At 36.4% G+C, this 27,670-nt stretch overlaps 1 protein-coding gene across 5 annotated transcripts in view; it reads left to right on the top strand.

Moving 5' to 3' along the window:
* The window catches only part of LOC149704971 (uncharacterized), a 209,428-nt gene that overhangs the window by 157,699 nt on the left and 24,059 nt on the right, over positions 1-27,670 (top strand). For 4 of the 5 annotated variants that reach the window (XM_089865115.1, XM_089865114.1, XM_089865113.1 and 1 more), the window contains one exon: positions 20,644-20,858. In XM_089865115.1, the coding sequence (XP_089721241.1) occupies positions 20,670-20,858 (189 nt within the window). In that variant the 5' untranslated portion in view covers positions 20,644-20,669. Of the gene's footprint in view, positions 1-19,634; positions 19,800-20,643; positions 20,859-27,670 lie in introns of those variants that run through there. The other variant, XM_089865116.1, reaches the window with a different exon arrangement.

The following is a 27,670-nucleotide window of genomic DNA, read 5'->3' on the forward strand; positions in this document are numbered from 1 at the left end:
CCTCTTACCACGATCAATTTATTAGCAATAATAGAAATATTTTGGAAAAGATGTCAGATAATTAATTGGAGAATATTTTGGAAAAGGTGGCAGCTAATTAATAGGAGAATATTTTGGAAAAGGTGGCAGCTAATTAATAGGAGAATATTTTGGAAAAGGTGGCAGCTAATTAATAGGAAAATCTTTTGGAAAAGGTGACAGCTAATTAATAGGAGAATATTTTGGAAAAGGTGGCAGCTAATTAATAGGAGAATGTTTTGGAAAAGGTGGTAGCTAATTAAAAGGAGAATATTTTGGAAAAGGTGGTGGCTAGTTAAAAGGAGAATATTTTGGAAAATGTGGTAGCTAATTAGTAAGAGAATGTTTTGGAAAGATTGCAGCTAATTAATAGGAGAATATTTTGAAAAAGGTGGCAGCTAATTAATAGGAAAATCTTTTGGAAAAGGTGGCAGCTAATTAATAGGAGAATGTTTTGGAAAAGGTGGTAGCTATTTAAAGGGAGAATATTTTGGAAAAGGTGGTAGCTAGTTTAAAGGAGCATATTTTGGAAAAGGTGTCAACGAATTATTGGAACCAAACCTAACCTAACCTAACCTAACCCAACCCACCCGAAACCAAAATATTAAAATTTTAATTTAAAATTTAAAGACATTGATGGAACTACCATTAAGACTGTACTTCATTTTAAGCACAATTTGTTTATTAATTCTATATATCTCTTGCCTTGAAAGGAATGAAAGTGAGCGTTTTAATTAATATCACGAAACATTTACTTTTAATATTATTAACATACCTTTCGGAGATTCGAACCAACAACCTATCGCTTCGCAGTCCAACATCGTATCCACTACACCACCGAATCGCTGACGGCTACAGTGTTTCAAGTTATATTCATGTATTTTTTAGGGGCATATTCGGACGATTGGGATTTCGGTCCATAGGGAATATAGCCATTGGGCTGGAAATCTAAAATCATTGCGGGATATTCGGTCGAATGGGATTTCGGTCCATTGGGAATTCGGTTGAAAGGAACGATACCATTAAATCAACTAAGTAATTATAATCAGCGTCTTTTAATTTAAACAAATTAAGTGTTATCAGTAATTTATTTATTTTAAAGAAGCTCGAATAAATAACACGATACTAGGGTTAGAAGAAGTTTGATTTTTTCCAATGCGAGAAAATGATTTAGGATATAAATGTTTTTGATTGTCAGCAACGTTTCATTCCACTTTTTTTATATAAATATATCAATTCCTGATGTTAAGTATAATAAACGAACGACACTCATGGTATTCTCAGGACAGAACCAATTGAGATTAAGGTGAGAGGAAAGAAATAAGGATAATGCATGACGTCATTAATACACACACGTGCCTTACGAAATATTGGTTCTAAGCGACTGAACGCGACCTTAAAAAATGGTGGGAGATGGACCTGAAAGAAAAATTTGAGCCCTTACGTTACGAGTCTTTTAGTTGGGGGGTGTTTTGGGAATCCTGTGATGAATTAATCATATCGATTACCCTAGCCCCTAAAGCTATCCCAAAGGGGACCTCACCCCTTCTCTCTCTCTCTCGCTCTCTGTGCTAAGGTTTTTTCTGGACCCTGAAATTTAGGGAAAGAAAGACCCTGAAAAAAAGAGCCACCCGTGATCAATATCTGCGAGGAGTTAGAACCCAAAATGTAAGGGGAATAAATTCATTCAAGCCCTCAGTGTGACTGACACAAAATGAGGTATCAGCCTCTCAGGATAGTATTAATCTTTTGCCCTTTTCCAGTCTTAGTTTCAATATAAAAACACCCTTTTTTCAATGATAATTATAGGCATTTCTAGAATGGTACTGAGTATATCTTCGCTCTTTTACTAATTTCATGCTATTATCTTGATTAGGGGTGATCATTCTAAGGGTTGAAAAAATAACGAATCATTATTATTTGATGGGCCGTTTTTATCCTGGGTTTTAGCGAGGATCGCGCTTGCCTTTGATGCTGCCATTGCGATTTTTAAAATTAAGATTGTGTAACGTATACGTAATGTGAATATTTTAGCCGAAATGCAGGATGTCTTGGCTATCCAATGAAGTTAATTCTATCGATTTATGTTTATTTCTTTAATTGAAGTATTATTAAAGGTGGTATACTAATTTAGCTCTGTCCTTCAATAGAAATGGTCTATCTAATAAACCCGTATCAGTTTAATAATAATCGACTACCCTTTTTTGGGTATTTTTTTTATTTTTTCGCTGACGATGAAGTTAATCTGGTAATGGTAAATAGCTAGCGCAAGTAATACTTTACAAGAGTTGATAACAAAAAGAGTAGAAAGATCTGTTCAGACATAACTAATTTATTTGAATTGTATGTTTTGTTTTTTAACATTACTGACAGCGAAAAAGTATGTTTAATTTTGATTTTTATCACAATTTATAGAATTTTTAGCAAAACTAAATGTTTAATACTTTTGCTAGAAATCGCTCGTCAGAAAGCCATTAGGGTAGTTTGATCAGGGAGATACTTTGTAGGGGAGACTTTATTGGGGAAAGAAAGAGAGAGGGGAAAATATAGCTTCGTTTCTTACACGCATCTTCTTCTGCGCATTTCATTTTAAAAGGCAACGCCTCGTATGTTAGTAGTAGGATATATTAGAGAGTTGCGAAACGATTCTCTCAGATGCGCAGAACGATGCGCAAAGCAGTACGACGCTTTCTTAGTCGCTCCTCCTATTGAGTCTCCCTACTGTGATTTTTGTCGGATTTTTTAATATCGTGTTTTAAAGAGAAAGTACAAAGAGTTTTTCTGTTGTAACACACCTTATATGGTTCGTTAAAGGGATGGTGAAATGGTTATACAGGCATAAGTTACGCAATTATTATTTTTTCTAATCTTTTCTAAAACACTTTCTCCCATTTAAAAACTCTTAATACATTTTTCTTTTAATTATTTTCCGCTTCATTACCCTCTAAATGAAATAATTTAATTAGGGAAGCCGGAGTTCGCGACCTAATTAGACGATTTGGGTTTCTTTTTTGAAAGGAGAGAAGAGAATTAGGCAAAATACTTTTCGAGGCCTTTGCTTGTTAAGGAATAAAGTTAATGCTGGAATTATAATCATGGCTATTAGGGATGTAAAATTACCCTTATTTTTAAAAAATATTAATTTTACCAATTAGAAATTTTGGGAAAATTTAAATACGGATGGTACCGTTTTTTATCCGCCATTGTGAGGGAAAGAGGACGGGCCATTGTTGAGGATAGAGTATTAATTTTATACTAACTTTGTTCAAATAATATTGTTATCTTGAAATAATAAAATTAGAATAATTTTCCTCAATGTAAGGAGGATAAGTATATTTTTCAATAATTATGAAGAAATATTAAAAACATAGCACCTTAATTTTTACAAAAAAGAAAACCGTGAAAATTGGGTCCCAAATCCTTCCTTTAATCTAAAATATTATATTTTTTGTTACCAGCGTAGCATGATTGCAGTTCAAGCGCGAAAGTTGATGAATTATGAAAGAAAACGAGTTAGACGGCCCCTGGTGTTCATCCCACACTTACTGCGCACTGCGCAGAAACCCACATTCCGATTTTTTTAGCCATAGAATTTAGCCGGGAAACGCTTACACTCTGGTGAGATATTGTAAAACCACGTTTAGGCTTACATAAGCGGAAAAGATGCATGAAGGAAAGTGTGCATAATCCAACGGGAGGGTTTTCTAGCTTTTCTAGATGGCGGGAAAATCTTGGGATATAGATCCTTAGGATAAAGCTAGAGCGCGGGAAATGGTGGAAGGGAGAAACTTAATTAACCTTCTGAACTTGTTTTGCGCTACGCAAATTAATTAAATTCCAGTGTATAAAGGCTGCAGCTCGGTGCTTCTGGGCTCTCTGCGATGGTCCTCGCACACCTTGCCCTAGAGAAATACGCGGGTCAAACACCGAGTATTCCCAAGCAAGGTGTATACGGTGCTTATCATATACTCTCGAGTCTTTGAAATACGACAAAAATATTTTGAGAAAAATAAAACGAAGTTTGTTTGTTATAATTGAACTTGGTTAATCCGTATAGTACTAGAAAATTTTCCCAGTACTAAACAAGTGATATTCAACAGTTATGGAGTAGACAGTGTTGCTTTTCACTTGAATATGAATTGTGTACGGCCCGTACCATGGCAGACTGGGAAATAAGAATATTTTTTTAAACTAGTCCTTGGGACCAGTAACCCCCACTTCCGCTAGCGTTCAAAAACTGGTCCTTTGTACTAGTCCCCCTTAGTTTTCCTACAGATTTGCAATTAATAAACTTGTCCCAAGGACCAGTAACCCAAACTTGTTGAATTTATTAAAACTGGTCCAAGGAATTAATAAACTGCTTTGGACTAGAGGAAGTGTGCTATTTCCCAGCTAGACTCCCTCACAGTATTCGTGTCTTCGATAGGGTGACGTTTGACCTCAAATATCTCAGGTCGTATTCAAAAATTATACGAAACAACTAGTCTTTAATTTAAAAGATTCATCTTTTGACATTTCCATATTAGATTCGATCCCAATCGCACTCATCGCGACACTTTTACATAATAATAAAATCATATGCACCTATAACCCTTTTAGAATTTAAATATTTTGATATAATTTCTCACGCTGGCGTATAATGAATAATTAAGAAAATTATTCGAAGTTACGTCAAAGAATAAAGTCGGAAACGTATAGGTCCATAAGAAAGTTAGAAAATATTGTATAATTTCTAGTTCCGTTTAGAACCATATCCGTTAAGTACTTAAACACGCGAAGCTGCTAAGCTATTAACTCCAAATCTCCGAAGAAAAATGGTAATTTTATTCCTTTTTAATACTAGTTCTTAATGTCACGAGTTCAAACTATAATAATATTCATTAGATTAAATGTAAAAGATGTACGCGATATTTCTTCATGTTTCTTGCTCCTTCGTCTCACCTTTGAATTCATATTCTTCTTTTTTTGGGGGGTTCATAGGAAATAAGGAGTATTATTACGGCAAGTTAACCTCATCAATTACCGTGGTGAATTCTCTCTATAGTTCTCAACTTCCTTTAGTCTTCTTCCTCATCCTCATCTTCAGCGCTGGCCGTTCTTTGCGGAAATCTTTTTTAAACGTTTTCCAATATCCATTAAGCTTTCTCGGGGCCATAGACGAAGAACTTAATACCCCTAACGTACTGTCCAATTTTCCCCAAAAACTTGATAGATTCAACCTTTTCCTTAGAATAAAAAATATCCCTTGAATGAAAGACAAAAGGCCAAGAGAGTAAAATCATCAATGAACCAGGATTGTGTGTCTTTAAACATTTGCTAATTCTGAAGCAAAGAATATTGCCTTTCTTCTTACTTATTAAATTTAAAGGGCTATGGTCAGGTAGAGATAAAATGTCATGGAATATTATTCCATAGAATCCACTGTACTTCCGGTCCTACCACCTATTTTTGGAACACCCTGAAGTTCAAGTGCACTTGAGGGAAAATTTGGGTGTATATACGGATACGCCATGTTAAATCACAACTGATCAACGCTAATATAATTCATATCTTTTGTAGTGGGTGCTTGAGTCCAGGCATTTCAATTTAACTTGGTTGGTTCGAGTAGTCACGAAAGATTTCTTCCTTGTCCCCCTTCTGTCCTATATGCACTATTATACAACAATTCAATTGCTATAATATTCCCGATCCCAACGACGAAGGGTGCACGCGTCATTAACGTGCAAAAGGGGGAACCAACCTCTTCGATGGACTGTTGTTCCCTGTACCCGTAAAGGCTTTTGAAATTACGCGTATCTTCATGGTATAAAGGCTGGAACGAAATAGCTCAAGCTCAAGATTGAAATGCTTCGAAATTAAATCCGAGAATTACTGAATCAAAGCTCTAAAGCTCTGACAACTCAACTTGATTTAAACGACTTTATTCTTCCGAATTGCGAGTAATTCTTTTAAATATGGCGGAACGGAAGTTTCGTGGATGTGAGAGAATGATTACTTTTAAAACTATTTACTCGTATCACGAGATTGACCTTCGCGTGATGGAATATACCATGGGTTTAATACGTCAGTCACGATATATCCGTTACGTTGAATTTACCGTGAAATGTGTAGTGTTTTATAAATCCTATATATACGTTTTTAATGGCAAATATAATTGTTTTACAATTTGAGCATACGAGAAAACGTATATTTAATTGACCTAATTGTCAATTAAATTTCAATAATTGTCATAGGACTTAAAAGTCGAGAAATTTTAATAATAGCTTCCTAAAACCTAATTTTTTCTACGCAACAGTCAATCAAACGCGTCGGAATCTGGGAGTATTCTAAATTGACGCCTAAATTACGAAACTAAATTTAGTCACGTTAAAGTTTTCTGCTTGCGTTCAGCGAGGAAAACCGATTACCTAAAATTATATTGCGGTCCGAGTTGCTAAACGCACCTTTGTTTCATAGACAAAGCCATAAACCAGTGGTAAAACAATCCGTTTGGTTCTTTGAAATGTTTTGGAATAACCTATTTAGGCTTAAAACATAAATTAATAATACATTGCAACAAATCGCGGCGTCAGTTTTGGTTCAAGACATAATTCACATTCGGTACACTGTAAAAAATAACCGTACTGTCTAGTACCTTTAAAGGTATTTTTCAATGCATCCCCAGACGTACCTATATAGGTACTACAAAATACCGTTGTGTAAGGGTACTATGAAATACCTCTTGAAGAAGGTACTTTTGAGGACTACAAGGTATTTTGTGATCCCGTAATGGGTATCATTTAAACCTCAACAAAGGTCGGAATAAAACTTTCAAATTGTGAAAGGTACTCCTTATTACCGAAAAGGGTACCTGTTAACACTCGAAAAGGTTCGATAATATACTTCTAAAGGTATTTTGTGCTACCGAATTAGGTGTCAAATAAACCCCACAAACAGGTCTAAATTATACTTTCGCGCCATCAAAAATATTTGCGCCACATTTGAAACTGGTAAACTTTCCTTTATTACCGCGGGCTTGAATCATTTTCAGACATGGTAAGCAATACACCACTTCGATGCAAATGAGACTGAAAGACACGAGAGTAATATTTTCCTTCCATCTCAACTTTTAGTGTCTGTGTTGTGGGCTTACGGGATGAGGGTAAAATTTTGCCTTCCATCTCGCCTTTAAGTGTCTGCGCCATAGGCTTGCGGGGTCGTGAGAGTTCGCATAGTAAGCAAGGGATTAACCACTCTACATTTCCCGATACTATATTTAGCTTCCCCTTGTTAAGGAAGGTGTGATACTGTTATAGTGTAAAGGTAATTCAGGGTCACATATACATGGATATTTTCTGAATGGCGACTGAAGGCGTAAGCTCGGATTCAAACCTTTATATTAACTATGTAAGCCTTATATCATAATTGTATTGCCTTTAAATGATGTAACGTATGCTAGTGTATATAGCTGTCAAAGAAAATAATTAATGTTAATTATATGTAATTATATATTTAAGAAAAACCACTAGCTAGGAAACTTGAGATTGAAATTGAAATCTCGGGTAGAAAACCACTACCCTATTCTACCCTACCGAACCTATTCTTTATGGTTATTAATAATATTCCAACAGAGATTTCTTCTACGCTGTCATTACTAGTGCTACTGGTGAAGTAAACAGTTAGTGTTAGAGAATTTGGGCTTGAAGTATTATATCATGTATTTTACTTTCGTAGTGTTAATTATAATCAGCACGCCGGAACTAAAAACTCCCTCTAAAGGAGTCTGTTAAGTCCTTTTCTACTTCCAGGGTACGATAACATACCAGCAGAAGCGCAGAAACTCTAAAAGGTTTCATTATATACCTTATATTTCCAAAATACCTTTTTCGAAATCATTTAATACCCGCACTGTGAGACAACTAATAAAATACGTTCATGGGTACTAAAAAGGTCGCGGAGGTATTTTATAGTACCTTCAAAATACCTTTATTTTTAACAGTGTAGTGCTTTCATTAAATAAGTAAAGTCTATTGCGAGCGTACATGTAATTCCACGGAGAAATAATCCGGCCTACTCACTCGTTCTATAAATAGAAAATGTTACAGTATCCAATTGATAATTCTTTTATCATTCAGTTGTTTCGAAACGAGCTCTCTCTTTCTCTCTCTCGTCCCTCGGGAAGGATACCGATCCTTTCGGAGCAAGCCACGACCCAACCCTTACACGTATCATTTTAATTATTAGTTTCAAAGGTACAAAGAGAATTTCTTAGTACTTCCAGGAAAAGGGTCCATGATGAGTATATCTAGAGATGATAGGCCATTTCAATCGAAACCTCGGAGCTATTCTTTCTGGGTTTAATTACTGTATTTTTTTAAAAAATATATGTAAGTTTGTGTGTTCACGCGCGGGTAATCAATCGAATAGGTCTATTCCCATTGGACAGGGATGATGGGTCTTGACGACCACAAGAGCTAGTTTTTCGGATCTAGCAACGATCTAATGAGTCTCCTAAGGAACAACGAGACGCGATGGAACAGTGAGCTTCTAGGGAGTTATAGGGACTCTAGGGATACGGGTCATGACCCCCCCCCCTTTCAACCTGAACGGACGCGTACGTCAGAGACCCTCTCTGTCTCTGATCATTATCGGTTTTCGCGTTCCACAACGATTGTCTAATAAGGAATCGCTTTCACCCAACAAGATATCTTTCTGTACGTGATATCAAAAGTATATTATATGAAGTTCCATTAAATTAATAGTACCGAGAGAAAGGTCAGAGGTCATTCAGGCAAAGATCTCTAAGCCTCGGATAAAAATAACTCGTAAGTGCATTTTAATCTAATCCATAAAACTGCGGGGTTTCGTTCAATATAATCAAAAGGTTTATTCCTAATCTTCCAAGTGATAAATACTTCGCGTAATTTACTTCGGCTCGTAATACCGTATTTGGGAGGGTTTAGGATAAAAATGTCGTAACTTCTTTTAGGCTTGAGATACAGTGTTAAGCCTAATTTCAAAGATTCCAGCTGAAAGTATTGCAAAATTGAATTCGTGCGTGCAGCCAAGGCCCAAGGAGATTTCTTTTTTATAAAGAAAAGGTACCTTGACTGCTTTAGGAGTTAACGTAGAGTTAGGTGTAGGGGTTTATATGGGGTTTTTTAAGCCTAAATGCGTTTCTTTAGTATATACCATCCAAAAAGAGCCATTAGAACTATAAAAAAAATTCAGGGGACATTTTCAGATGGTAGTTTATACCAACGGTAAGAGATATTTATTCTTGGGACTTTTTTTATACTGGAATTCAATTTAAAGAGAGACTGAAGTAATTTGTGGATATTTTTTTATAGCATAGGGTAGTGTATTTACAACGCGTTTCGTTTCATCTTACCTTGAAGGGGAAAATATATTAACTCATTTTAGGCTCGTGTATGTAACTGAAAATGTGGTCTTTATGAAAAATACATATAGAGAGAGGGGTAACCACGCTAACGGCTTTACATACGACATACACTTTTTTTCTTGGGTGGGGAAGAAAACTGTGAAAATATTACGAGGGTGACCGTACTTTTTTCACCTACTCTTTTAAATAAATTTTTTAAGCCTACACATCAAAAAAATGTTTCCCTTTGATCGTAAAGAAAAAACTGTAAACGTTCTCATTTTGCCCAATAATATATTTTTCAAAGTCCGCAGCGTGTACTTTGGGCTTGTCGCTCGATGATTTAGACTTTGTTGACCAAAAAAAAAAAAAAGAAATTCACCTTCCTTTTTCGTATTTCAAAAATGGCCCATGCAACAGCTAGTTTACGAAGGATAATCACGTACTGCGGTGTGGTTACTGGGACATTTTTGGGTAGCGCGCCTGAATTTTAAGGCAATTTTAAACCGTTAACAATCTTTTGAGTTTTATGGTTTATTTAATTGATAGTCTACCAGTGCCTGACTTGGACGTTTCCGAACCTGCCACTGGGTTTAGGTATGTTATGAGACGTTTATTCTGTATTTTTTGACCTAATAGGGACTTGGCAATTCGGGCTTAACTCCGCCCCCAGCGCCATTATGGTATGTTTTTTTAACAGAATGAAAGCTACATAAGCCCCTCCTCCTGGTATGTTTTTTAGCACTAGTGGAAGGTAGCCTGACGTTGCATGACGTAGTACTGCCAAGTCCCTATTATTTGTCATAAAATAGCCAGGCTATTATAGCTATTTTTAATTGCAATCAAAGGCAACTTAACCGTCTTAACACTAAGAATTTAACCTTCAAAATGAGGTACAATTTATAAGTAGGGTTTAATTCGTGTTGTAGATCTTGTTTCTTTACCATTTATTTTTTTTCTGACGCTTGTCGAGCTAACTGACTGCGGTCAACTGCTCTGTTACGCACAGCCTTATACTGACTCTTTACCCTTTTCATAAAACTGGACCTCGTTACCTTTTCAGATAATTTCTCTGGAAACAAAAAGAAGCTTACCTTGTCAGCTAGATTAGTTATGTAACGCGAAAAAACCCTCGGAAATGGTTACGCCCCGAAACGTCATCGCTTTCCCAAGTTGGACATGGAAAAGGGGTCCCATTGGGTTGGGTCGTGCTAATAAAACTTTTGTTGTTTGGGTCCGGTTTCTGTCGGCGATGACGTACAACCGTTTGACATTTCTCATAGCCCTTCAACGTGCTCTCACCTAAACACTATACCTGGTAAAGATAACGTCCAAACAATTAAGCCTTGGCCTTTGTACGAAGCACGTAAATGAAACTCCTGAAAAATCGTTCGGTCGTGAAAATAACTTAGTTTGTCTGACAAAATTCATACAGAAATTGAGACAAGGTCGTTAGTTGTTTAAAGTATTTTGAAGTATAATTTTTTTTCAATCTCGATCTGCCTTATTAATTAAAGTTAAAGTTAGATACAAGCATACATTAATTAATTTAAGGACCAAACATATACTAATATATTTGAACATTACGACCTGGTTTCTGCTTGACTACTTGGATATTTGTATATCCCCATGGAAATAAACCCTTCATTTCAAACACACTACGAACCTTTCATGCTTTCTGTATGAATGTTTGTTTAAGCCTTGGTTTCAAAAGCTTCAGAACTATTTATGAAAATTTAATGATTATTCACTTGAATTTTAACCTATTGGGATTAAATAGAATTAATATTAGAATTTCAATATATCAAATGAGTAAAAGGTATACGCCTTGTATTTATTTATTTATTTAAAACTTTAGCTAGAATTGGAAAAATCTGAAGATGCTGAAATCTGTCTTCAGTTTATTGGGATGATTTTTATCCATCGTTTAACATATTTTTGACTGTAAATACGCTCTGGTTCTCACCAGGAATGCGTTAGAAACCGCACAGTCGCGAAACTCACTCGGATGTCTTTCATTCCTTTCAGGAGCCTAAGCGTTCCTCATTCAATTGAGGAGACATTACATCCTTCGCGCCAAAATGAACAGCAACATGGATATGGCTCCAAAGCATTGGATTGCCCAAAAAGAATAGAGGCATATATCTTTGGAAAGGAAACTATAATAAGAAAAGGTCAGGTCGCGTTCTATCCTGTACAAGAAAAAAATGAAGGGAGAAAGTATAGCGTGGTTAGGCTTAGCGTCATGTGGATTCATAGATATAAGAACTGTATTGAACTTATAAATAGAGGATAGTTAAAGGACCATGGCGAGTTCAGTGGCAATGGACCTTTACAAAAGGTGAGGCTACATAATCGTCTGCTTGATACAGCTTTAAACGATAGATTGACTGGTACGCGAGCCCAAAGACTTCAAAGTTACCTCAAAGTCCTTAAAGAGGTCTATTAACCCCGTTAATGTTCAATGCTTCATTATTTTTAACTTTCCAACTCGCGCGTTGTCATAATATCATATCCATGTCCAAGGCCCATAAAGTCTAACGGGAAGAAGGAAACGAGAAAGAAGATAAAAAAGAAAGATCCCTAAGCAGCCGTAGATATTCGGTAGGGTCCCTTTAATTGGGTTTCCTTTTTCCCTATAGCTTGCTCTAACTTTGATCCTCTTGGTAGAATTGCACCTTAGAGATCTAAAATATAATCTCTGGCCTCAAATAAACGTTATTTTCTTCTTGTGGTCACGTGTTAGGCGAGCTTGCTAAATATTTGAGACACACAAAGCGAAAAAAAAAACACCGCGTGCCAAAATACCCAAAAGAGCTGTAGAGGTTAAGGTTGAAGTGGGGCGCAAGGTATGAAATAAACCTATAAGTTTTGACGCTAAAGCAAAGAGAACGTGCTCAGCCGAACCATTTTTTTACACAGTTGTTCCATTTTTATGGCCGTCGCTTAGTTGGTGTTGGAAAACAGTAACACGTTCTAGAGTGTTCTGGGTCTGTTGTGTACATCTGGGTTATTGCGGAAAAGGGAGAGATATTTCTCAGCATTCCCTTTAGCTACCTCATACATGTTTCACTCCTTCTAAACTTCCACACCAATTCCTGGGATGAGAGAAGTATTACTTTAGATATTCAAGTCTAAACTCGGAAAGAAAATACGTATTTTTACCTTTTTAACCTAAAATATTACTGGTTCTTACGTTCGCAACAAGACACGGTTTACTAATTTGTCCCAAAAGCCTTTGTCTAAACAACGCCATCTTCGTTAGAATAAAAAATAAGAAAAAATGGAGGTGGCAGAGCTTTCCTTTTCGCGTTATAACTAAGAAGCAATGAAAGGTAGCGTTGGAGGAATGTTACAGAACGAAAGCCCACGTATAACAGAACAGAGATAAAGCTAGAGAAGCATCTTCGGCCCACTTTGTCATCATTTGTCATAGAAGAAGAAGTTGGCCAATATTCTTTCGCCAGCCACTGTTATCCCCACGCACTTGGAGTCACTAACTTAAGGATTGAGATAGTATACCGAGTTTCTCTGTTAACTTAAGTTCATACATACGATTAGGATTGGACGCGTCAGTACTAACCGATAAAGATTAAGACTAGCTGTAGGTAGTCATCACGGCTCTGTCTCGCTTTGAGTTGACTTAAACGACCAAAATCATGAGTAGTTGAAGAAAGAAACCAAATCGCCCTTATAGATAGTCTATCTAAGAATCAGTTGGTACGGTAGAAGGAGTCGCTACAAGCGACCATCGGACCGATACCGAGATCATATCGCTGTGAAATGACTCTGCCAGTATATTACCAAAGAACTGCTAAGGCTCGATTCCTTTGGAGCGTAAGAAATGGAAAAGGAATATGGCTAGGATATTAGGACTTTTCTACCGCTAAAGAATAAGGAAGAAAAACTGAAAGTAAAAAAGAAAAAATGATGGCGGGGTATTGTCCTTGGCCAGTAGGGATAAGGGAGGATTGCCAGGAGTCCATCTGGACCGGAAGAATCAAAGATAAGGTCTTTGGCACCCAGCTAGCTGCACCATCCTCTGTAGAAAGTAGAAAACCACCTAAAAATAGGGTATAGTTTCGGTTCTCCAACCCCAAGAATCTATGGAAAGGCATTATATTGAAGGATGCCCACGAACATTTCGGGAATTGAGCAGAAGTCGAGGATCTTGTCCACGGAACTTGAGTTTCCAGTCCTATTACCATCGTATACTCTTATCAGAATGCAGTCGGAGTTGAAGAATGGACCAATAGAGTCCGTGGAACTTTCTAAGACTATGGGCTTACGGTTAGAGAAGGTGTACTGAAGACCTAAACCCGCACCTAGATTATCCTAGAAGAATATTTCGTTTTTTTCATGGATGGGGACCTTTAGCTTGGCGTAGGTCTCATGGGGACGAATTCCATTTAGCGACAGATGGCAAGTCGCTGAAACAAAGTGTTTCTCGGGAAAGTGTTTGTGTATCGGAATTTTGCTTAACTGTTAGGAATAGCTTTTTTCAATGAATTTTGTCCCGAAGCAAAACTAGGGTTTTTGGGTATAGATATGTTTATAAGTTGTTTACGTAAGCCCTAATTGATGTAAACTGAAGTATTTAGAATATTTGAAGGAGTACAATAGGCATTTGTTAAATTAGTTCGTTCAGTTTGTGTTTAAGCTTAGTGACTGTAGGTTATAGTTTGAGCTATACACTTGCTATCAAGGTTTTTGAAGTTGTCTTTACATATTTTCCCGCGCATTTGTTGGCGCCTTTTCTCGTGCTCAGTGTTTACCCGGGGGCCCAGAAAAAAGGAGCGATGAGACAAAAGAGATTCAATCTTTAAAAAACGGGTCAAACATAAGACTCAATTTATAAACTAGACGCCGAAATTTCTCTTGGGGGATTTGTGCGTTTCCGAGATGCTTTTTTGTTTCCTATGCAGTTTTGAGAAATTGCTTGGAAAATAAGAATATTTTCTAAGAGTTCCGCGTCTATTATTTACAAGGTCACTTTACGGATAGGTTCGCTGGCAAGGCTTAAGGCATCAAAACATGAATGCTAAGATGAACATATTTAAGCCTCGGTAACTTTGTTACAATCTTATACATAAAAGGGTTATGACGGTTTATATAAATCTTTGATGGTTTGGTTTCGGTTTCTATGTATACAATACATAATAATCGGTAAACTATAGAGTTTCTTCGAAAGGATATGGTCTTTAAATATAAATATAAGCCGTTCGTTCCACACCAGTGCCTGATTAAAGGGACAGCGAACTAAATTGGAAAAATCTGCATGATTTAACAGCCCTTGACTTAAATTCGCACCGAGGTATCTCGCGTAAATTTATGTCCTTAAATGGCAAAGACAGGAACTTTCTTTCAACTCGCTTAAGGTTTAAATTAACCATTTTAATAGTTCAACCCTTTATATGTGTTTGTAAATTATTATACTAGATTACAGTGTAAATAATTGGCTATTCACAAAAGTATCACAGAGCTGAAAGACCAAAACCGAGGGACAAAAATTTTAACACAAGGCTTATGAATTGTTTCATTTAAAAAATGTTATAAGTTCCTTATGAATCGGGTGTGACGCAGTTACCATCCCTTTCAACAAGTAGCGCAAGACCCAAATAAAATGGTACGCCCTTATATTGCAACTCCCCTTCACGATTAATGAAGGTCTTAAAACCAAACCCTTTATGCACTGGGTACGGGTCGATTTGTAAAAGAATAACGTATAGCTATCTCAATATGAAGAGAAAGAAGAAGAAGAAGAAGAGAAGTACAGCCTCTTGTTTTCGAATTAGTCTCGCTTTAGTTTCTCTTCAACCCAATTCGACTCCGAGATTGCGAATAGAGAAGGGTTCACGAGAGAGTTTCCCTTCTTCGAAGAGCTGGATTGTTAGTTTATTTAAATGAGTAGGGTTCCCACGCATTGCCGCCGCGGGCAATATCCGAAAATTGAGCGAATTGCGGTATACGGGAGTTGAAAGAGAAGAATGGTGGAGAAATTCCACCTTCCATTATGAACTTATTATCGAGCTAAACAAAAGTCCAAAGTAATCAAGTTGCCCGGCAAGGTATGAATTCCTAGTTTCATCTTAATTTCTCGAAACTCTCTGCTCTGCTTAATGAATGCTTTTAGTTTCAAACCACTCAGTTTTCTGTGGTTGGGTTATTACGAGCCTTATGAGTAGGTTCAAAAGATACGCCTTATTTTGGGGTTACCGCAATTTTCCGCGCAAATAATTAATTTGGTTTAAAACTTTTATTGTTCTGTTTTTCGCCTTCAAAAGTTTTGTGGTATGAAATTTGAAATATTTAGTTTAATTGACTCAATTTATTGATTACTATTACTCTTTGTAAAATTTGAACATGTAATAATACAATGTGGACATATGTAACACTACAACAACTAAGCAATTTACAAATATATTTAACCATGCAAGCAATTCAATACATCATAGTGAACAAATATACAAAATTTCATTTGAATCAGTACAAACGCGTGCGCATAGTTTAGAATAATCATATCTATTAGCAAGTTGCGCACTTTGAGATCGCATCCTTACTTATGATATTGTAACAACACCGAGAAATAAAAGCATATAACTACCTCTCGAGAGAAATTTGTCTTAGATGTAGGTTGGAAGTACGGGACGGTACGGAGCCATAGCTAATTAAGCGAGCCTATCACACCTGAGCTTCTGTTTTCGGACTTTAGACAAGAGCTATCTTTAAGCGAAATCCTGCAGGCCGTTTTGGTTAAAGCTCGCATTTATTTTGAAGGGGGAGCACGCGGAATCCGGAAGCTGATAGGAAATTTCCATCCCTTCCCTTTTACCACATCCTCCTTCGACATTTTAGACCAGATTCTCTCCTTATAAGATGTTACTCACTCATTTATTTAACTAAATCGAGGATGTCGCCAGAGCTCTTTACAGGACGATGGCCATTTTGGCCCCCCTGATTCGGGTTTTAATCGGCGTCTGTCTTTTCGCGATACCATTATATTCTTCTGTTTCGTCTAAATAGTATATAACCTTGACTAGACCCAATATTCTGCTTGAATTAGATTATAATATAGTATAATAAAATGCAAAGCTGTAACCTAATTACAATCAGATTGACTTCTTTGAAATTTTGTTTTATATTTTAATAATATCTTTGTCCTTAAGCCTTTGTTTAAATACACGAAGTCACTTCTTAGAAATTCGACATTATTCTAGGGTGGGGTTTCAAAATGTATATCGGAGCATTTTCGTCTGAAAATTCGAATTCCCCAAGCCACATACGCTTTACTCGCAGCTTGGAAATGATCGCTGTCCTTGGAGTATAAGCTTACCCTTTCTCTATACGGCTTGTTGATTATCTAATGCAGATTGTTAACTGAGAAAGTTCACCAATTAGAAATTAGAATACTCGAATATATTTGTATATATTTCAAAAGACGAACCATTCCTTCCTTCCCAACCTCATCCCTTTCTGCATAGACGATGATAATGGCTTATCTTTGGTACCATAGATATGGTAATACCGTCTACTAAAAGGTCCTAGAATTATTCGTAACTTTTAAATTATATTTGAAGAATCGCGTTAATTTGCTAAATAACAACGTGAATTTTAATTGTTTATTAATTACTTTAAGCATAGGGCATATGCGTATTAAGGTATAGCGTATTCAAAAATGATGTACAAATATTTCTGGTATCCGTGAATCCTGTCTTGTCCTCTTAATCATTTTAATTATCTCCCTTCTTAATTCGTTCATTTAAGATGAATAAAACGGAAGGTGCGTGGAATGCGATGTGAAGCTCAAAACTTCGTACCGTTTTCCAGGCGTTTGTAATACCGTATTCAATTCAATCGCTGTACGCGTACAGATTTCTAAATGTCGTCGTCGCTTCTTCTTGGTAGTAGCAGTGGTGGTACTTCGTCATTTGACGTATCGCGAGTACACGCGCGACGTTCTTGGAGAATCTGAAGCGTTTAGTCGAAAAGCCCTTTTAACGCTCTAATAGGATTATAGTCAGATTTGTTAAGCCTTGGCTAGAGAAAGTTTCGAGTTTATCGGCGTTAAAATTGGCTCGCGCGCGTTCCGCATGGAAAATAAATTTTTGTCTTGAAAACTACATCGTTGTAGCAATTTTCGCGCGCGAGAACCGGATAAGAGGCGCGGCAATTAATTTGTTCTACCGAAAATTTAGCCATTATTTTACAAGAATGTTTCTAAAATGTAATATATTGAAATTGCATTTTCGACAAGTAATAGATTGCCTATAATCAGTACCCCTGCAATAATTTACGGAGCATAAATTTCACGCGTAATCTTAGTTATTTTATTAAATTCAATACTTAAGTGAACTTAGTATAGTGTTAATATTTACCCCGGGCTGATGACCCTTATTTAAAGGGGTAATGGAGCGTTAAAAATAACGCGTACACTTTAATCGTAACAATATAACAACTGCATGCGCCTAATAATACGCGGTTTTGTTTGTTTACAAAATAAAAAGGGTTGAAAACACCGTATATAAGGGGTTAGGTTTGAGGTTTCACTATCCAGTTAAAGTTAATTATCATAATTAGTATAGTTTTTTTTAAACGGCAATCATTACTTTAAATATATTGTCAAATTTCACCTGCTCGGAAATAACCCGAGTTATATGCTGTTTAAAAAATTCGTACACGATTTTATACCTTATTTTCTTTTGATGAACGGTGGTTGTGTGGGTGTAATACACGATTAGACAAAACCCTTTTTCACCTCGCGAATATTTTTGACCTTTGAATAAGAAAGAGATGAATCAAATGTTCCTTTTTTCATGTCTTCGTCCTATTTACGCTTTTATTCTGGATTTCTTAAGCAATGCTTTTTACAGATGCAATTATTCTTTTCATCTTAGTTTCTTATATTTATTCCAGTCTCTAAAGAATAAATCATTCTTTCTTGTTCAATTACGAATTTATTCAATCATTCCATGAATAAATACCAATCGTGACATTGCGTAATTAAACCTAATTTCAAGTTTTACACCGGCTAAAATTTAAAGGTGTTGAATTGTTATGTTAAAAATATTAAATAATAACTTAGTAACGTTCAATATTCTTGGAAAACTGAATTTATTCATGAACTAATGACGATCACGCGCCTCTTGGATGTGTGGGTTGTTGGGATGTTTAATGTACTGAAGTAGCCCTGGAAATAAAACGTATATACCATCGCATTTGAAAATATAGCAAATATTGCAGCAAGAAAGGCATTATAGTAAGCTAAATCATTATATTGCTAAGACGTAGGAGGCTGTGCGGAAAGATTTTCTTTCTATGCATACTTATGGCATAGATTTTCTAAATCCTATAGGGGATGGGAAAACAGGATGATTTCTTTGTCGATAAAAACGGTTTTTGCATTAGAAAAGGGGATCTTTAGAATTCTACTTAATCATCAAAGTTGGTATAAACTAAACATTGTTTAAATGTAGACAGGGGGAGGTGAATGTAAACGAGATGTATTTCTCTAAGCTCACTGTTACAACCTTAGCGAAAATAACTTCGTTGCTAGTCCGGTCCTATTTGGGCTAGATTTATAAAGTCCATGTTTATGGTTTTATATTTTGGCTTTGGGGAGAAATAAAAAACGGAAGATGAAAACTGTTGAAAGTTTTACGTTTTCGTCATGGCTAAGATCATTAAGATTAACTTCTGTTAAAAGGGATGGTAGCCTAAAGTTTATTTTTGGTGTTTGCTTTATTGAGCTTGTAGTGCGCGAAACCAGCCGTAGCTATAGCAACGGTGCATCGTTATGTATCATATTCTATAAGAATATTTAAACAGCAAATTTTAGAATGAGTAATTTTACTTGAATTATTAATTAAAAATTTGAGTGAAAGCCAACATTTAGGGATGAAACTCTCCATGTTATTACTACGGCCCCTGTAAAAATGTTTACACTGCTGCACACTGATACTCAGGGTAAAGCTACCCGTAAGGGGCAATGTTATTTCTATGAGACAAAATCATAACTTTAAAATTGTTAATAATTCCGTTTAAAGTGACGCAATTTTGATAAAATTTGCGCAGATTTGTAGCCAATAGTTAGATCTACTTTCGTAATAGATACATAGTTTCAATATTAAATATAATCATCGAATAAAAAAGAGAGTACAGTGTTTCACTGTCTCTTTAATATGAAGAGAGAAAAAAACGTTGACTCTAGAGCTAGCATCCACCGTATCGTCTGGTATTATCTTAAAAAAGGCACTGAACCGTTGGCTACTTGGATAGCAGATGGGTCCAAGGCAGGCAGCCAGCAGCCGACAAAATCCCTTCTCCCCCAAAAGCGTTATCCGCGGTGGCCATGCTACGCTCTCTAAGATAACGAGTAAGAAGCGGAAATTGGCCGAGCGTGTACACTACACAGGGCTTTGAGGTAATTTCACCAAGAAAATGCATTTATATGCAAAAAAGCTCCCTAGCATATTAACCGTACGCATTTGCATGCCTTGCCCACACTTAACTTAATTGAAATAAATACTATCCCGCGCGTTCAGCCTTCCTAAAGTTTCCCCAGTACTCCTAAAAAAAAGACCCAAACCTCTCAAAACTCGTTAGGACCACCGTGCCTTAAGCTTACTACAACTACTACCACCACCAGTGTAGTCGATTAAATTTTTTATTATTTTCTTTTTCCTTTTTAATTTATTTTTCTTAAAATTCACCTCGTGTGAAGAAGAGTAGAAAAACCCCAAAAGGGTTTAAATTGTCAAATTAGACCAGAAACAACTGGTGGGTACGGTGATGAAATTGATTTAATAATTTTTGTGATATTTATTACCTGTTTTTATGCGTAGAAGCGAAAAAGTAATTTCAAATAGTTTTCGGTTTATATTAAAAGTGATTAAGATAAATGTTAAAATGTTTATACTTTTTCGAATATTGTATGCGATAAGTAAATTTGTGAAGAGGATGAATTTTGGGGTATAAAATTCAATACCACTTGATGGACGTTTCAATTTTTGCTCCAGTTACGTCCTAAGTCTATATTTAAAACTAATTGAACCATTGATTATATGCGTAAAAATGAAATTTTGGAAAGTTTGTAAAACGTTCTGTACAAAATAATTGGATTTCATAACTTTTAAAAAATTATTTCCGGTAACTTGAGAAGGACTTTGCTTTTATTGTATTTTTACCGTTACGCACCGTTATTAACTTTTAACCCACTGTTAAATAAGGATAAAATTAATTTAATTTTCGTTTTATTCTAATTGCAGTTCTGGCAATCACGGCGTCTCTTCGCATGGCAATGCTGGAGATTCCTTCACCCACGACGTACGGAGAGAATGTGGAGTTAATCTGCGGCTTTGAACTGGACGGTGACCAACTCTACTCGGTCAAATGGTACAAGAATGACGTCGAATTTTATCGTTACGTCCCCAACGACTGGCCCCCGGGACAATTTCTACCCTTGCCAGGCATTCGAGTTGATGTAAGTTGAAAAGAAATATTTTACACTTATTTTTAGTACCTCTTGTGCTTTGGCCATTTGAGCTCGCGCTTCGTGAAACCGGACTGTAGAAAAATCCTCAAAGGGGTTGGAAACTATCCATTTTAGTGTATCATACGAGACTTCTTTGGTTTTAAATCTAAGTTGTCAGTACTTGGAGAATTATAGGGGTTAATAGCCTAAGTGGGGAAAATTTTTAAATATTTATTTTAAATATAATTTATGATAAATTATGAAGTTTATATACAACTGTCCAACATCTCAACCTTTACCCCCTAGTGTAGAAATCTTTATTCCGATACATTCGCTTTGGATGACGTTAAAAAAAGGCGCGAAAAAATACTTCGGCACAATTTATGGCGCGTTATTTGAAGCCCAGTTTTTTTTAATCGTCCCCTAAAGGCTCGGTGCCTGGTCAGACATTGGATTCCCTAGGCTATGGGCCAAGGCCTAAGGAAACGACACTACCGTATATTCGAATAGAAAGATTTACCATAAATATACACTATAGTCTATAGAATACGTAGGGGTCAAGAAAGGTCAAGGGTTCTTTTACTTTCAAATTAAAAGCGTAAATCTTTTGAAAGCCTTTGAAGACTTTCTACTTAATACTTGTTCAATTGAAATAATATGAGGGGGAAAAAATCTCATTGGTTTATGACTGAAATACCAGCGTAATATATCCCGCTTTTAAGAAAAAAAGAATAAATTCGACAAAGAACCCAACCAAAATGAAGAAGAATTCCTAAAGATACAGAATTTTTTTTTTGGCGAAGGAAACGTGTCGCTCGATAGTGACAAGCCGGTGTTAATTTACAAATTTTGAGAAAGTAATTTAACTTCCAAAGGCGGTAGTGCGTGTGTCTACGAATATTTTAGTTAAAATGAACATCATCTCTTGTTAGAACACTTCGTTGTAAAATAGAAGGGGGAAAAAAGGATATGGTTGAATGTCCGAAGTTTGCCTTCTTTATTCCACGTAGATTTTCGGACGTTTTTCGTCCAGCTTCAACGTTTTCCCTTTTAAAAGGTGTATAGCTACTAACGCGATTTAAGGCGACTATATTCTCAATATAGTTTTCGCAGGAATATATTCGGATTTGCCAAGAATAATAATAGCTTTCTCCATTTTTTTTAATTCAATCTTCCCAACTTCGTTCCATGTCTTTCAATAGAAAAAGATACAAATATTTTTGTGTTAAATCTCTTGAAAGTTGGTAGGGATGCACGAAGTTACTGTAGGCCAAAATATATAAATTACCTATTCTACATTAATAGCGATGAAAAACTGAAACGTTTATCGAAGATACAACGTTCTTGTATGAATTAAACAAATTCTTTTCATAGCTATGCAAGGTATAGAAGCTGGCCTGAGAAAAAAAAGAATCTTTTTTTTTTCTGGGTAGATAGCGGTGGAGAATTTTTACTCTATAAAACGTATAGTACGGATGAGTTGTAAGGCTTTATTTAGGTGAAAGTGTCTCGAGGGATGCTATAGTATGAAATGGGATGTGGCGCGAAAGGAAAGAGAAGAAAAAAACGAGGGAAAAACCATCGAGAATAAGGTGAGAGAAGAGGAAAAATCCTCCATTTAGCGCCCAAGCCTCATAAAACCGATTTATATTGATCGGAGGATAGGGAGAACGGAAGAGGAAAAAAAGGCACGAAATTTAGGCGCGGTATCTTCAAAACTGGCAATGGACAACCTCTCTACTCTTTAGAATTTCTTTAACCCCCCGTTTACTTACGGTGTCCGAGATTTATTCATTTGATATTGCACGGTTGGGTGTGTGGAAATTTGGTACAAAATTTTCTCGGAGGTATTGAAGTGTCATGGAATCTGTCGTCATTATATTATTTAATTTGGTATAATGCTCCATTTTTACGGTACAGCGAAAACGCTGGCAGTATCGCGATTGTGGTTCAGTTTAGTGATAAAGTTTGCGGCAGTATGTCGGTTCAGTTTAGTGATAAAGTTGGCGGCAGTATGTCGGTTCAGTTTAGTGATAAAGTTGGCGGCAGTATGTCGGTTCAGTTTAGTGATAAAGTTGGCGGCAGTATGTCGGTTCAGTTTAGTGATAAAGTTGGCGGCAGTATGTCGGTTCAGTTTAGTGATAAAGTTGGCGGCAGTATGTCGGTTCAGTTTAGTGATAAAGTTGGCGGCAGTATGTCGGTTCAGTTTAGTGATAAAGTTGGCGGCAGTATGTCGGTTCAGTTCACCGATATATTTTGAAAAGGTACCCTAGTACCTTTTCAGTTTATGGCCTTTTGTTTCATACTCGGGTATTGCTTTGATGAAGATTACATCCTTTCTTTATATATATATAAAAGAATCCGAAGAAAAATCACGGGCAATAAAATTGGGTGTGTGCTTTTCGGACTACACACCAGAGCAAATTTACTTTCCCCCGGCGATGTGACAATTAAAATACCCTCCCAATCTTCCCCGCTAGAGAGCTAGCTATAACTCTGACAAATGGGGCTAAAGGTTCTTATCGGGGGCTGCTTCTAATCTCACTCCCAGATTATCGCCAGATCGCTCGGAAAAGAAAGGTTTTTCTCTTTTTTTTCTCCTTTTTATCTCTTAACTCAAGAATGCCCGGTTTTTTCGCCTTTCAGTAATGTCATAATTAAAAAGATGGATGTTAGATTACCGAAATTACTTTAATGTAAGCCGAAATTACATTTTAATCTAAACTATTCATGAAAAGAATAGATAAATTTTAATTTATGGTTACAATTTTTTTAATTCTTTAAATTAATGTATATTTTGAGTATAATTTTGAAGTTGGAAAGCCCACATTCAGGATGAAATTATCCCATATAAATCCAATCGGCCCCTGTAGAAATGTTTAACTTACAATACAGCAGTGTTCATATTAAAGCTACCCACCAGGGGCAATACATTACAATACACACCCTATGAAAAATAATATAGTACGCTACGTTTGACGCCGTGAGTACAGGTAGATATTATGTTTAACAAGTAGGCGTACCTTTACACGTGTCCTACAAGAGGACTCTTCCATTTAGGTTCAGCACGTGCGTCCTTACACGATGTATATATAAAAGCATCTAAAACTCCGTATACTTAAATTGGGAACACATAGTGATTTACAATTGGAAACGTAATAAAAGAAATATTTGAACGTGCCGGGCGATATTGTAATGAGAGTGATACTCGCTTATCACGCGAATTCGCTGTATGCCACGCTAGAATATGTCCCACTCCCAGCTAACGTCGGGCTTTCCCTAAAACAATTTTATACTTTTTTTTTCTTCTCCGGCCCCGAAAGGGAAACATTAGTCGTCAAATATATCTAGCCAGCAGCGCGTTTATAGCCATAGGTCCTATAGCGTCTGGGAACGACTCGTTCAAGCTGATAGCTACGTTCCTATTAGTAGAACTCAAAGTCCTTTAAACGCTAGCCTAGCAGGTGATAACGAATAATATTTCAAGAAGTAACGGAATTTCGTAAAATATTTAATAAAATCTTTTAGGATATTTAATTTTAAAGAACTCGATTAACTCCTTAGGATTAATAGTTTCATTAGTCAAAAGCGCGAACTCTTTAGTCAACTTCTACACTAATATTTAATCAACTCCCTACAAATTTAATTCTCGTCTTAATCGACAATCATTAAAATTTTAGACAATGTCTTAACCAATTCCTAACGATTTTGGGCTACGTAATAATATATTCCCTTAGAAGGCGAACTGACCCAAATGTTTACTTCTTTATAAATTAAACACGAGCACTTCTTGGTTATCCGGTGGTATGTTGCAGACAGTACACTTTGATACGGTTAGGTAAAGGCTAGCTAGAAAATGCGGTATGGCGTAAGGAGCTATTTAAGAGCTCGATGCCGCAGTTGGGGCCTTGGCCCTATAGTCTGGAAAAGAACAGCGTTACTAATAGTGTTTTCGCACGTATAGCGAGCCTCGTTATTTCTATGGGGCCCATTGCACGAACGCAAATGATTCGTGTTGGCAGCCAAATGATTCTCCTTTCCGCTTTTGCCTGCACGGTGGCGCTCTTTCGCATTTTAGTAGGCAAAGAAGCCCGCGCTGCTAAAGTCCTTTAGCTCTCTTCCCAACCGATGAACGGATAATAGGTCACGCGCGCGTTTCGACAACTTCGCGCCAGGCACCGATGAAACCCGGGGCCAAATGGGTTGCTTTACTCCTATACTTCGGACTTAGTTCCAATCTTGCATAATATCGGAACTGTAATCTACAATTCTATGGGCTGTACTCCTTAAAAACCAGCCGGCTCCATCCAAATTATTCTAGCCTCCCAAAAAAGAAAGATATCGTTAGGAGGATGATTCAATATATCAACCGATTTGAAGCCAATAGAGATGAAGGCGGTAGTTATGTCATAACGTATTTTTACCCTATAGATGTTTCGAGTTTTTTTTATCGATCTTTATGTATATTTATTTGTAATATCTATGATAAATGTCTGGAAATACGCGTACGTTTTAAAGGTACAGTGTTAGAAAAGCTAGGCAAATGTTTTGTTTTGAAACCCAACGTTGTTTTCTCAAGCATTTTATTTATTTATTTATTTATTTGAATAACGCAAACATTCGTTTCGTAAATATAAAATAAACTATAAGGTAATAATAGTTTAAAGGTACGAACTTGCTATGTTTCTGCAAAGGGTGAGTCAGAACTGACCCTCCCTTGAGGTTGTGATACCGTTTATGCATACGTCTTAAGGGGAAACAACCTGCTATATAAGGGTTCAAACGGACGTTTAATGCGGTTGCTTAACTTGTAATAATGTTTATCTTAAAATAACAACAATTCAGCCCCATTAGAATTGACACAACCGTCGCAAAGACTTTAGATAAACAAAACGAGTTTAAACTCCTTCTCTATTTTCTTTCCCCCCCTTTTCTCTTTATCTCTGAGTGACTGAAAAGATAAAGATAAAAAGACTGAAGAAGAAGAAGAAGAAGAATAAGAGAAACTACAAGAAAACGGGAATAAGAAATCGAAGAACACTGAACACAATTCCTCAAAGAATAGTTCCGATTTTTTTATCTGTTGGAATTTCTTCCGATAGGTATACTTTGAGCTCGAGAGTCGAGCTGATTGTTCTTCCCAAAAAGAACTCCTTAGAGGGTGCGGAAGATGGGGAGGGGGAGGGGGAGAGGCAGGGATTGGGGAAAGACCCCGGCGTAAGCTATTCTTAAACTGGGTTAAAAGAAACTCTGTAACAGACATCCGGCCCAGCCGTACATACGGGACCAGCTAGGAATTAACCATCCTGTATCTCTCTCTGTAAAGGAAGAAAAGACACTTTTTTTCTATCCATCTGATAACTCTTAAAAAATTGTGTTTTAGGGTTTATTGATTTCATAGCTTTTGAGTGGACGAATATAATGAATTTTAGTTTAAACCTTGAAAGAGGAGTCCAGTTTTACATATCGCTAACGAGAGGGGGGCCCTTCACCTATTGTAAAATTTACCCATAGTACCTCGGTTTTTGGCCGGGTATAAGCCATAGGTGCCACCTGGTTACAGCAATATTAACTTCTATTTACATGGAGAGGTGACCGCACTTAGTGACGCTCAACCATGAATAGGATTCTGGGATTTAAAACTTCTACGGATGGGCCCCTAATACAGAAGCAAAATTTCCTCCCACAAGTTTAAACTATGATCAGTTGAAAGAGATATTAGAGAATATGCAGCCAGTATGGCGTAATTCAAGATGGCGGCCACTCAAGGGGGGAGGAGTCGAGTTTTCCCGATCTCCTCTTTTTACCTGTCAATATTTGATCGATTGCTTGTGTAGGCTTGAAGTATTATAAGCTTATAACAAAAGATGGCTTGATAGGAAAAAGACCACAATATAAAGTAAAAAAGTTATTTTATTTTCTTTAAAAGTATAGGTTCTAATATTAAAGATATTTTTTCAATTTTCATTTTAAAATGTATTTGATTTATTCTAAAATAATTCCTTCTATCTTCGTAAGGAAGAAGATAAATTTTAATATTATTTTTAAATCTTACGTATGTCATTAAGCCTTTCTTTGATATACAGAGCGTTAAGTTGTTTTCTAACGTAGAGTTCCAAAACTAATTTTTCGAGATCTTTAGTTTTGACTTTAAAGGTATGATAAGTTTCTTCCGTGTTTTCTTGAGGTTTTTCAGGCGTTTTTTCTTCAGTCTTGACTTTTATATTTTTAGTGTACGTTTCTGTCTCATCAATCTACTGAAAATTATGTTAATTTTGATATCCTGAAAAAATTATTAGGGGTGAACAACCAGGGGAAACCTGAAATAAACGCTGTACAGGTACCCATTGGACCCCAAATACGACGGCTACCCAATCATACTTTAATTACGATAGAACAGACCAAAACATATCAGGTGGTCGTAGATAAAGTTCGCGTTTTCCCCGATTATACTACAGCACCTTATGGTTACATTAAATAATTTTAAATTTGTAAAATTGTATATATTTTAATTGACTGGTGGTTTGTTTGCTGACTTTTCTATTAACACAAATTAGTCTTCATTGTTCTTGTGAGGTAAATATTTCTCACCTTATATTATGGTCTTTATAAATTTATTCTTACATTTAAGCATACAAAATCAAATATTGACAGGTAAAAAGAGGAGATCGGGAAAACTAGGCTCCCCCGCCTTAACAGTGGCCGCCATCTTTGTGGGTTTTCCAGGTTTTTCGTCACGAATCCCATCTTGCCCAGACCGTTTTGAACAGAATTAGGGACTCATTTGCTCAATCTCATATTCAACCACCTACTCCACAACC

This window comes from Phalangium opilio, unplaced genomic scaffold, assembly GCF_054372755.1.
Source record: "Phalangium opilio isolate 3A_F unplaced genomic scaffold, DU_Popi_V2 ptg000014l_1, whole genome shotgun sequence".
NCBI lineage: Eukaryota > Metazoa > Arthropoda > Arachnida > Opiliones > Phalangiidae > Phalangium > Phalangium opilio.